The sequence below is a fragment of the Athene cunicularia genome, assembly GCF_003259725.1.
Source record: "Athene cunicularia isolate RWA chromosome 26 unlocalized genomic scaffold, athCun1 chr26_part1, whole genome shotgun sequence".
Lineage (NCBI taxonomy): Eukaryota > Metazoa > Chordata > Aves > Strigiformes > Strigidae > Athene > Athene cunicularia.
Window position 1 is genome coordinate 104,361 of NW_020799136.1, and position 11,894 is coordinate 116,254.

Sequence of the window (11,894 nt, forward strand, 5' to 3'; positions counted from 1 at the left end):
CCTCTGCCGAAAGCCGCTGCGGGGGCAGCCCCTCACCTCCCGCCACGGCCGGCTCTTCTGCTCCGAGACCTGCAGCCTGGGGTGGGATTCGTCCTCCACCGCCTCCGACTCCTCCGACTCGGCTTTCGCCTCGGCTCCGTCCCCCGACTCGACGCCCCTCTCCCGCGCCGGCCCCGCTGGCAGGACCGCGCCGGGGACGGGCAGCACCTCGGCGGCCGGGGGCTGCTGGCAGAGGGTGGAAGGGGCAGGTAGGGACCCGACTGCTACGTGGTGGGAGGAGAGCGGGAGCAAAACCCAGCTCTGCTCTGCCCCTGGGTACTTTATGTGTCTGTCGCACGGGTGCAGCCCAACCCAGGGCTGGAGCAGCAGCGAGGGGCCCCCAGCCCACATCCCGCAGGAGGGCGAGCGCTGGCGGCTGGGGTTGGGTTGATCCAACCCTCCGGTGCACCCAGAGGCAGCCCTCGCTGCACGAGGGGCTGTGGCAGGGCAGGCTCAGCCTTCCTCACCCATCCTTGCTTTCCTCCTTCCAGAGGCTTTGCTGGAGCAGGGCCCTGTGCATCCTGCGTTCAGGAGCCTGGAGGACTGCGGAGCAGCTGCCCAGGAGCGGAGCAGGGATGCTGTGCACACAGGGATGCTGGGACCACCAACCGGCCACCCCTCTGCCCCCCAGCCCAGCACAGAGGGGCTCAACGAGCCTGGAGCCTTGGGCCACCCAGTTTTGGGGGACCCTGACCTCCGAACACCTGCAGGCAATGGAGACCCACACTGTCGAGCGGGGACATCCCCTGCCCGCCACAGCCCGCGGCCGGAGGACATCGACCTGCAGGACGTCACGGAGGAGGATGACTCCTGGTGTCCCACCTGCTCTTCATCTTCGGACTCGGACTCGGAGGAAGAGGGTTTCTTCTTCGGGAAGCCCATCCCAAAGCCCGGGATGAGCTCCCTGGGCAGGGAGCCCCTGGGGAGGGCTGGGGGCAGGACGGCAAAGCGGCGGGGCAGCAGCAAGCACTGCAGTGTGTCCTAGCAGCGGGGATGGGGGGGGTGGGGGGTGTCCTCAACCAGCACCACCCTCCTGCCAGTCCCTGCCGGGTCCTGCCAGCCCCTGCCACAGTCTCAACACGTTCCACGCGGATTTTGGACGCAGCCCAAGGCTGGTGGGAAGAAGCCGCTGGGATCCTTCCCGCCCTCCGGCAGCTGCTGGCAAAGCACAGCCTGCAATTCCTGCTGCAATTCCTGCCGGCCTCTCCCGCAATTAGGAACAGGTAAAGCAGGTAGGGAGCAGAGAGCCGGCAGCTCAATCCCACCTCGGCCAAGGCGGCCGCCCCCGAGAGCTGCCGCACGCAGGGGTGGGCAGTTGGGTGCTTAAAACAAGGGCAGCTGCCTGCACTGTCCCGCTGCCGGGTCCCACGGGGACAGGAGGGTGCTGGCTGCCAGGGTGGGATCCTTCTCTGCGACACGTTCCTGAAGGATGAAGGTCACCACCAGCCACTCTTCATCCCTGGTGGCACCGTGTCCTGCTGCCACTGCAAGGAGGGGATGGGGGGGGCAGCTCTGCTGCTGCCGATGACGATGCTCCAAATAAAAGTTTGGCTGAAATCTGAACACGGGAGAAGGCACCACACGTCTGCCCCGTTCCTCCCCACGCCAGGGTCACTGCGGGACACCACAGGACCACGTCACCAGAGGAGCGTGGGCGCCAGGGGTGCTCCTTGTCCTCTGCCACCGCCGGGGGTCCCCCACGGTGGGTTCATCCCTCCCTCGCTGGCCCCAGGAGAGCGGGGCCAGAACAACAGCTGAGCAAGTGCTGCAAAGATCACAGCTGGTTTATTTTTAAATTTACAACCAAGAAAGACCACCAGGGTTTCGGGGAACATCCCTACTATGAGCCAGGAATGGAGGGAGTGAGGATCTGGGGCTCCCCCTCCCACCACTCTCCAGTAAAACCAGCTCCCCCCTTTTACTGCACATACAGGTCTGGGCAGGGCTAAAACTAAGCACCCCCCGCCTCCAAGAGAGATGGTGGGACTGCACCAACATGTCTGCACCACCTTGACCGAGGGCTCAGCACCATCACAAGCACCCTGATGCGCTCTCATGGGCCCCCCCCCTCACCTTCCCAACCCCAGCTGGTGAGAGGGGGTGTCCATCCACTCGCCCCAGCCCCCCCTCAGGGCCTGAAGGTGGCCGAGTCGTAGCTGTTGATGAAGTCCTCCAGCTCCTGGAGGAGACGGATGCGGCCTTGGCGGAGGTTGGCCCTCAGCGCCAGCCCCAGCGCCGCCTCCATGGAGGGCTCCTTCTGCAGCAGCATTGTGGCCACCACCGCGATGGTCAGGCTGAACTTCTGGTACAACTGCAGGGGAGCAGCACGGGGTCGGAACGGGGAACCCCAAAACCTCCCCTCCAGCAGCGTGCAGCCCCTCTCTAGGGATATTTTTTCCCCTGGGGCTGGTCCACAACCCCCCCCCAAGAGCATCCAAGCCCCTACAAACCACTTCTTGCCAACAAACCTGCAACCACCCTCACCAGGAGGGGTTTCTCGCCAGTAACCCCAAAAATGCTAAAATTCATATCCCTCATCCCCCGGCATCGCTTTTCCCGCCATGGTTCAAAGGGTCCCCGGGGGAGTCCCTCCACCGCAGCCCATCCCAGGCCCCCACACGCCTCGGCCAGGGGCCGCCGGGACTCACCAGCTCGATCTCCTCCTTCCTGGCGAGGATGGCGGCGGAGCGGAGGTCGGTGCTGGCTGGGGGGCGTTTTGGGAGCCCTTGCTGGCTGCCTGCGGCCTGGGGGGTGTGCAAACAGCGAAAAAGGGTCGGCTGCTTTGTAGGGAAGAGGGACTAGGCAACACTGGGGCTAAACTGGGCAGTACTGGTTACTAGCCAGGGACTGGTCACCCCACGGGGGGACCCGCTGGGACTTTGGCTCCCCGGGGGGGCTGGTGTGTAACCTCTCCCTCAGGTGTGAGACCTGCCCCCAGCTCCCCCCTCTGCCCCAGCCTGGGCAGCGAGAGCTCCGCTAGCAGATTTCTCTTCCCCATTAGGCAGTAATTAAGCTGCTCTGCAATGCTCGTTTGCTTCGTTAAAGCTTGAGTCCCAGGGTCATTCACGCTCCAGCACGCTCTCAAGGCTCTAGTTATATTTTTGGCTTTTCTCCCAGTTATCTCCTGTTTATCAGCATCTCCGGCACAGCCAGCACCAGGGCTGATACGGGCTCTGCCTCCAGACAAAGCAGCACTTTAACCCCAGCCCCTAATCCTGCAAACGGCAAGGCCAGAGGGATCCCCCTCCACTGCTCCTGGGCTCTGGCAGCATCCCTGAGCCCAGGGGACCTGCCCTGCCAGGGGACGCCTTGGGGTGAGCGTGGGGGAGTGGAGACACCCTGAGTCCATACCGGCTCTGTCTCACCAGACCCAGGAGGGTGCTGGGTCCCCGGTGAGGTCTCTGGTGTGGTGCAGGTATCAGAACAAGCCTTGCTGGGCTGTGCATCGGGATCTGGGGTAGCTACTGGCAGGACCTGCAAGTTTTCGGGTGGCTGAAGGTCACCGAGAAGCTGTGGGAGAGAGAAAGGAGTTGGGGGAGGAAGGCAGTGGCTGCACAGGAGCGGGGGGAGCCAGCACAGCCCCTGCCTGCAGCAGCGGCCTGGAGGGGCTCTCACCCAGGGTGGGGGACACGGCACCCATGTGCCAAAACTCACCCCATCTCGGGCAGCTTCTGTCTCAGCCTCTCCAGCTCCACTCAGCAGACGCTGCTGGCCCCGGGAACAGGGGCAGAGCTCAGCACCAACCTCTCCAGCGGAGCCGACCACCACGCAGACCTTCTCAGCAGGCTTGGGGGGGGCTGCTGGCCCCTGGGGATGTGACCCACTGCCCTCATCAGCCTCGGGGACACTTTGGCTGAGCGGCTCTACCTGTGCAAAGCATCACAGACGTGCTGCAGAGACCAGGGCGAGGGCTGGCAACGCCGCCGGGGCAAGGGGAAAATAAAGGGTTTGTACAGGGGGCTGCAAGCTCCTGCCTCCCCCGTGGCACTGATTTGAGGTGGGAAGAGGAGAATCATTAGCTCGTACCTCAAGGTGTTCCCCCGTGCTGGCAGAGCTCTCCTCCAGTGTGGCTGGCTCCATTTCCGAAGCAGAGGGGCTCTGGCTGTGGCTGCCCACTCCTGGCTCCACCTGGGGACACGTGAATGTGTGAGGCCAGTGGGTCCCCCCGTGGGGTGACCAGTCCTTGGCTACACATCCTGGGGAGAAGAGCTGGGGGACAGGACAAACGGGGTGCTAAAACCCAAGGGAAACCCCAGGGCTTTGCAACCCTGGAGAAGAGTCAGGAAAATTTCCGTGCCTGGCAAAGAGACAGCAAAGTGAAGAGCGAAAGGGCTGCATGAGAGAGGAGGAAGACTTTACACCGGCCCAGGCACCTCCAGGGGTGGAAGCATCCCTGCCTGCTCTCCTACGGGCGTCGCTCCTGCTGCCTGCTCTGGCTCTGCAGCCTCTGTCGCAGCCTGGGGATCTGCAGCCGTGCTCTCCTGACGGGGGGCAGCTGGTTTGGGGGGCTCCAGGGCCTTTGTGCTCACAGCCTGGGGGAAACCACACGGGTTAGGGCTTACGGTGGCACTGCGCGGGGCTCAGACCCTGCAAACTCGGGTCCCTGCTGGGTGCTGGGATGGTGGGGGCTAATAACCCACAACCTGAGCCATCTGCTTCGTGCTCTCTGCACCGTCTTTGGAGGCAGTATGTGGTCGGGGAGGATTAGGGGGCCGCAGCATTTCTTTCAGCACCGACTGCTTCCTCCCAGAGTGGGAAGGAAAGGCCCTGGAGTGTGACGGATTCCCTGCAGAGCGAGAAACACAATGGGAGCAACTCCTTGCTCAGCCCGAGGAGATGCTGCTGAGCAGGATGTGGCCCCTCGCAGCCCCTGGGAGCCCGTACAGCACAAACCTCTGGAGTCCCAGGGGTATGTGAAGTGCTGGACAAAGGTTAACTCTTGGTATCCATGGTGAAGCTGTTGCCAGCGTTTCCCACTCAGGCCATGACACTGCCAGGCCATGTAGCTCCTCCGGAAGTTGCCTCTCCCCCTGCGGGAGCAAAGAGAGTCCCAGGGTGGGGGATTTAGGCTGGAAGGGGTCTCCGGTGCAACCCCCCTCACCCTGAGCAGGGCCAGGTTCAGCGCTGCACCCTGGCTGTGCACCCGCGCAGAGCCCGTCCCCGGTGTCCCCGCTCACCACCCCACAGCTGCACGGTGCCCCCTGAACCCCCCACCCTCGGCATGGGCACCCACCTCAGCAAGTTGGCGGGGGCCCAGCATGGGTGCTGCTCCTCACTGGGGAATTCAAACCAGGCAGAGTCATTGCGGCCGGGTTGCTGCTGCTCCTGCAGGGAAGGGGGTGGGTTTAGACACAGAGCAGGACAGGGGATGCTGTGACTGCAGAGCAGAGAAGCTGGGCTGCTGCTGCTCCCAGCACCGTGCAGGTATAACTGTCCCTTGCACTGTCCTTGTCACCAGGGCAGGGAATGGCCTCTGCCTCATTTCTCCCACTCCTTGCCCTCAGTCACGTAGCTGCTGCCACCTCCCCAGCCCACGACCCCCTCACCGGGTTCCAGTCATTTTCAAAAAAGTCCTCAGGTCCTTGGCAGCCTCCGTCATCCCAAGAAGATGGCCGGGGACAGTTGTCAGGTCTCCATCTCCAGTCCTCGTTGGTTCCCCATTCCCCCTCGTCATCGGGCCCCCATTCCCTGTACTTGTTGGTTTCACATCTCCAGTCCTCCTCGGCTTCCCATCCTTCATCCTCCTCATAACCATGGAAGTTGTCAGGGCCAGGGAAGGGTCTGGGGTCCCAGGGACCAGACTGCAACGGCAAATTGCTGCTGGTGAGGATGGTGCCAGGCTGGGAGTAGCCACACAGCTGCAGCCCCCCTCCCAGCATATCTCCCCCTCACCGAGTCCCAGTCCTCATTCTCTTTGAAGTCCTCAGGTCCTTGGTCACCTTCTCTGTTGTTCCAGGGGGACTGCGGGGGACAGTTGTAGGATGCCCGTCTCCTGTCCTCACCAGTTCCCCATCTTCCATCCTCCTCATTCTCATGGAAGTTGTCAGGGCCAGGAAAGGGTCTGGGGCCCCAGGAACCACGCTGCAATGCCAAATCACCACCGGTGATGAGAGCAGCTCGCTGTTCCCCCTCCCCACCATGGCCCTCAGCTTTCTGCCTCTCCTGCTCCTTGGGGGAGCCCCCAGTTTTGGCTACTCCGGGTTTGTAGGTGAACCCCAACAGTGCCATCTCCCCTCGCTGCACAGCTGCTTGCCCTGGCCCCCGCCCCCTTACCTGGTGCTGGTGGCCCCAGCCTCTCCTCTGGTTCTCCACGGGCGGCCGGTACCAGACGTCCCGGGGACCGCGAGCACGTCCACCCGGCCACGGATTGGGCTGTGGGGAGGGCACAGGGAGGTGAACGCAGGATCACGCCCTCACCTTTGCCCGTGGACCAGCTGGATGCTGAGCAGGCACAGAAAGCCCCGCACCCATCCACCCTCCTCTCCCGGTCAAGGTCCCAGACAATTCCCAGTTCTTCCCCAGACCACGGTGAGCAATGGAGCAGCGGGCACCCATCCTTGCCCCACAAAGCTCCTCCACTCCCAACCACACTGGCAGCCCCAGCTGCGTGGCAGCAAGAGGGTCACAAAGTCACCTACCTCCCTGGGGAAGCCCCTCCTGTAGCCCATCTGTGAGAACATCTTGCCAAAAGCTCGTCCTGACCCCAGTCCCAGGAAGGAGAAGGCCCCCAAGGCCTCAGCATCCAGCTGCAAAGGGAGAGGCGTGGGTGAGCACGTCCCACAGGACGTCACTGCCGGCACGGGGACGGCTGCCGGTCCCGCGTCCCCTGCAGCGCTCCCCAGCCCTGCTGAGCCCCGAGTGCTGGGTCACCTCAGCCACGGGGCCCTGCCACCAGCGAGGACCCGTGGGAGATGGGTGAGCTGGGGGTCACACAGACCTGCTCCCCAGCCCAGGAGGGCACACGGGTCCTGGCAGTGCCAGCGTCGCCCCTTGGCACCCCCTTGCCTGTCAGAGCCTCCTCCTGCTCGCAGCCAGGTTCCAGTCGCCCTGTGCAAACCCCACGGGTCACAGCACCCAGGGCACCACCCTGCTATTGTCCCACGGGATCCCAGCTGAGCCACTGTCCCTCCCTGGCACTGGATCAGGGACAAGGCGCCCGCCGGGTGCCCCCAGTGTGGTAGGTGCACCCGCCCTGACAAAACCGAAACTCCTCAACTGCTGGAGCATGACACACGGTAACTCTTGTTGCATCTGCATAATAATCACAGTTGCTTACACGTTTTGAAGATTGAGGCCCTCGGTCAATGAGTAATGTGACCATATCTGAGCACAGATCAGGTTGGATGAAGGGACAGACCGCCGGAGGCCGAACTGAGCCGGTCCTCCTCGGAGCAGCCAGGGGCTCTCCCCTTGGGTCGGAGACTCTCCCCCGGGTCAGGATGTTGCCCAAGGTACCTCCTCGAGGCTGAGAGCCCTCCCCTTCTAAGGTGAGTGACTGTGCACTTTTGGCTCATTATTCTAAACGTAGGAATTTCTAAGCCAGCTGCGCAGCCTGAATTTCGCTTGGCCTTCTGAATCTGTAGTTTTACCAATGTTAGTATGAGTACTAAACCGATTCTGATTAAAATAAATCTCATTTCGAGTGTAGCACCTGACTAATTTGAGTGTCTGAGCCTCCGTGACACCCGGCCAGCCCAGCACTGCCGCGGGCTGCGAGCCCCGCTCCCGGCTGCGTCCCTGCCATGGGCAGAGTTTGGGGGCTTGTAGGGGCGAGGGGCTCAGACCCCACGGGTGCAGCAATGCCCAGGCTCCCCGGAGCAGCCTTTGGGGCTTCCTCGCTGCCAGGCTGCAAAGATCAGGGCTTATCCCAAGGGATAAGTGATCAGGGGATGCCTGGACCCCAAACCGGCCGATCCCAGCCCAGCCGGAGCACTGGGCTCCCAGCACCACCAGTTAATACCCGCAGCCTCAACCCAGGCTGGCAGGAGTTAACATCAGGGACCTACCGAGAGGAAAAAGAGAGGAAATAACATACTTATCCCCAAACTGGGGTTTTACCTGGGCAGATCAGTCCCGGGTAGCCCTGGAAAGCAGCTCGCCCGCTTGGAGAGATGAAGCGCCGAGGAGCATCGCAGAGACTCCTGCACCCCAGCTCCCTGCAGCCCCTCACCCCTGCCGGATCTCCCCCACCCCCTGCTTTTGCTGAACACAAACCAACAGCAAGGTGCTAATTCCTCCCCACCCCAAGCCCGGGAGCTCTCCCTGGAGCCCTCCAGAGCACTTGGATTTCCCTTCCTTGAAAGCCAAGCTGCGATTCCCTCCGAGAGCTTTTACTCCTGTTTGCAGAGCGTCTCCTTACACTGATTTCAGCAGCTGAAGATAAACACTCACTAGCAGGGGAAGCACAAGCGGGGTCAACAGACCTTCCCCCTCACTTCCTGGAGGCTGCACAAGACCCAGGCAGCACTTCTCAAAGCACCCTCTGATAACCAGGGCCAGCCAAATTCCTCCTGTTATCTAAGAGCCCTCAGCAAGCCCGTTTTAAAGCAGAATTTGATGCAAAACCTGCAAACTCTGCACCTCACCAGCCTCTGAGGGCAGCCTCTGTTCCTGCCCTGTCCCCACCATGCAAGATGGGGGAGCCTGCACCCCTAGAACACAAAGCAACTGTGCAAAGGAGGGGGCTCTGCACCCCCAGGGCACACAGCATCGTGCAAGGGGGGACCCTCTCCCCCCTTTCCCGAGCCCGCTGCTGGTCCAACACATCTCCTGGTGCAGGTGCTGCCAGGCACTGTGGCAGTTGTGCCCACCCTGATGGCAAGACTCTTGAGCCACAGCGTTTTGTTAACTTTGGTGAAATATAAAAACACTTGTTAGTTCTGGCAAATCTGTGGACGGGTAACTACAACATCTGCTGATTTCAGTCACAACAGGGTTGCACAACTGGCTATTGTTAGATCCACACTTTGGCCAAAAGCCAAAGCCCTGTGCCAGCGAGGACAAACATGACCGTATTTTTGACCACAGACCAGATTCGACTAGCGGATAAACGGGATCCTGTCGGAGGACAAATTGAGTCAGTCCTCTTTGGAGCAGCAGGTCTGCAGTTGGGAACTTTCCCCATGGGTTGGGATGCTGCGTGAGGGAACTCCCCGAGGTTCAGAGCCCTCATCTCGACTGGTGAATGAAACAACGTTTGGGTTAGTTCCTCTCTAAAATTTAAGCTTAAATCAGCTGTGTATTATCTGATTCCACTTGGCACCTGGACTCTGTAGTTTAGTAATATTTAGAGTATTTGACTAGAATTAATTTTCTTTGAGCTTGTGGCCTACCTAATTTTGTGAGTCTCTACAACAGGCACCTACAGCACCTCCTCCCCATTCCCCTCCATCCCCACGGGGAACGGAGCTCCCAGGAGTTCGTTAGCACCGGCCAGATACGTTAGTACAAGGTACAGACATCTCGGCCGGCCCCACGATGAGATGCATCATCTTCCCGATGCTTAATGAACACCTGCCTTGTGTCAGGGAGGGTCTGACAGCAGTGGGAGGTTTTGCTGGGGGCTGGAAATGCTTTGATAACCAGCTGGTCCGAACTGGTCTGCCCAGCAATGCGAACTCCTGATCGACAGGGAGCACAAAGACAAGTTTGTGACCTTGCAGGAACGTGGAAGGAGATAAGGGGGAAGAGAGAGGCTCAGGGTGAGCTCGCTGATGCTGAATGGGAGCAAAGAGATTAAAGGAAAAGCACAAAATCTGAGGTGGAGTAAAATCCTTCAAAGACAACAAACAAGCGGTGCTGTTTGCAGGGACGGGGCAGATATCAGAGTCCCGTCAGAGCTGGCTGCTTTCTCAACACTGCTCCCACCGGGCAGATAACACACAGCTTTCCAGCTGGTCAGTTAATTATAGTGTCTAATAGCTATAAATCAATTAACTAACTGGGTGGATCAATTAGCTCTTTGGGATTTGGGAAAGGAATACAGCAGTAGGGACAAATGTGGCTGTAGCCTGGATGGCCAATGTCACAGTATTGTCCCCCTGGGGAGCCGAGTGGCTTCGTAACCCCACAGCTCCTCAGCTGGTGCCTGGACTGGTGACCTGGGTGTCCCCAAAGAGGAGGGTAACTAGCTCGCAGTGAGCAGGGAAATAGAAGTAACAGGAAAGCTACGCTAATTTCTAGAAATTCTGTGTCAGGGTAAGCTACTCTGCTTGCTAAAATCTTTATATAATAAAATTCTCGTTATAACTACAACACTGTGGCCCATTCTCATTCCACAAAGGATCATTAGAAGAACCTGCCCGTCCCTGTAGCATGGAGTGACACACAGCACACCCCAAAAGCTGAAAACCACACCAGGTTTGGGGCTCCGCAGTGAACACCTCTGCTTGGGCCAGGTTACTTTAGCAGATCTCAACCCCACAAGCTGTTTTTTCCAGGCACAAGAGTTTGGGTGCAGGAGAAGACGAGGACTGGGGCAGGGTTGAGATCCTGTCTCAATGCACCAGTCTGATCCCAGCTTGCCCAGCAAACACCCCGTCCTGCTGGTACGGATCCATCTCAGCGACCCCAGCTGCTCCATCCCGACATGTTTGATGTTGAACCACGTGGGCATGGTAATATATAATCAAAGACCGTGGGAATCAAGGCAGGGATGACCACATTTCAGTGAGATTAGTACCAGAGCCCTGAGGTGATGGATGCCCATTTAAGTGCCAGTGCAGGGTGCCCCAGCAGCGGGTACGTGCGCAAGGCTGAACAGCACTAACGAAGAGAGTTTCGCTGTCGGGAAGTCCCCTCCTGATGGAAACAGGCACCTCCTGGGGAAAGCAGCGATGCCTTGGGTACCCGGGAGCTTTTTTTTTTTCCCAAAAAGCTGCTGAGAGGGGGGGTTGCTGGGAGCAGGGGAGTGGGCTCGGAAAAGGCCAGGCCTGGCTCGGGGCTGAGGGCAGGGGAGAGCAGGTGGAGATCCTCAAACCAGAGGGAAAGAGCGAGAAGGAGTCCCAGGGAGAACGTGGACACAAGGAACAGAGTGAAGGCTCAGTCCTGGGCAGGGAAGGACAGAGGAAAGAGGAGAGACATTTTCCAAATGAAACCGCGGCAAGAGCGTCCTGCCCAGGGGTACTGCCGGTGCTTACTGCTGAGCGCTGTCCTGTGGGGCACAACTGCAGGTGACAACCATCCTGGCTCCGGGGTTGAGCACCTGGAAAATTCAGTGTTTGGGGTCAGACAGGACGGCAAGGGAGAAGAGCTCGCCCCCCACACCCGAGGACCAGAAGAGACGTGTTTAGCCATTACGAGTTACGATACTTCACCAGAGTAGGGTCTGTTCTCCTTCTCTGCAGAGCTGCTACTCACACTTCAAAGCTGTCACGCTTAAAGCGGTGACAAGCAGGGGGGAAAAAAAAGGTTTTCAGTGTGAGAGAATTTATTTCTAATTCATTCTGCAAGGCACAATGAGAATAGTTTTGTCAAGGATGTGAAGCCATTGTGCGTGGAATCTTCTGTACCCCTATCTAAATGTTTATTAAAGTATGTAGAATAATGACATGACGCGCTGGAATTTCATTTTTTTTTTAATAAGAAACTTCAGCTTACAAAAACAAGGTGTAAAAAGAGTAAAGATTTACAAAAAAATCATAAAAACATGATTTGTATTTCACACCCGAAAGACAAAGGAACAAGTCCAGTCCTGGGCTGTAAGCAGGACCCATCAGCTACTTATTCAAAGGAAAAACAAAACTGTGACAAGCCCTAGGTAAACTCTAACCACCAGAAGGTTTCCTGGGTAAATGTCCGGATGAGATAAAGCTGGGACACTTCCTGTAAAGGAGAGATGACTGTGTGTGGGAAGC

The 11,894-nt window shown here is 59.2% G+C and overlaps 2 protein-coding genes across 7 annotated transcripts in view; one reads left to right on the forward strand and one right to left on the reverse strand.

Annotated features, from left to right (window-relative positions):
• Nucleotides 1–1,601, forward strand: part of PRICKLE4 (prickle planar cell polarity protein 4) — a 7,574-nt gene extending 5,973 nt beyond the window's left edge. The window contains exons 6-7 of the mRNA XM_026864091.1: nt 4–248; nt 531–1,601. Of these exons, the coding sequence (XP_026719892.1) occupies nt 4–248; nt 531–1,024 (739 nt within the window). The 3' untranslated portion in view covers nt 1,025–1,601. The remainder of the gene's footprint in view (nt 1–3; nt 249–530) is intronic.
• A 211-nt stretch (nt 1,602–1,812) lies between these two features.
• LOC113488816 (synaptojanin-1-like) lies at nt 1,813–9,202 on the reverse strand. Of its 6 annotated transcripts, none has more exons than XM_026864156.1 (14): nt 8,098–9,202; nt 6,678–6,785; nt 6,313–6,411; nt 5,932–6,120; nt 5,586–5,840; nt 5,273–5,364; nt 4,933–5,069; nt 4,683–4,825; nt 4,437–4,571; nt 4,066–4,167; nt 3,694–3,906; nt 3,391–3,549; nt 2,688–2,783; nt 1,813–2,350 (listed from the first exon to the last, which is right to left on the reverse strand). In XM_026864156.1, the coding sequence occupies exons 2-14, from the start codon at nt 6,717–6,719 to the stop codon at nt 2,168–2,170; spliced, it is 1,845 nt and encodes a 614-aa protein (XP_026719957.1). In that variant the 5' UTR covers nt 6,720–6,785; nt 8,098–9,202; the 3' UTR covers nt 1,813–2,167. The 6 variants fall into 6 exon arrangements, with proteins under 6 accessions (XP_026719957.1, XP_026719958.1, XP_026719954.1 ...); XM_026864157.1 differs by having other exon boundaries at nt 3,391–3,513; nt 3,784–3,906; nt 4,680–4,825; XM_026864153.1 differs by having other exon boundaries at nt 4,680–4,825.
• Nucleotides 9,203–11,894: the final 2,692 nt, after the last annotated feature.

Bases quoted from the DNA above. Each gene is read 5' to 3' on its own strand.
- LOC113488816 (XM_026864153.1), bottom strand. From the start codon at position 6,719: ATGTTCTCACAGATGGGCTACAGGAGGGGCTTCCCCAGGGAG. The intron at 5,365-5,585 runs GTGAGGGGGTCG...CCTTCCCTGCAG, and splicing joins TTGAAAATGACTGGAACCCG to GAGCAGCAGCAACCCGGCCG. The intron at 5,070-5,272 runs GTGGGTGCCCAT...TTGCTCCCGCAG, and splicing joins GCCCCCGCCAACTTGCTGAG to GGGGAGAGGCAACTTCCGGA.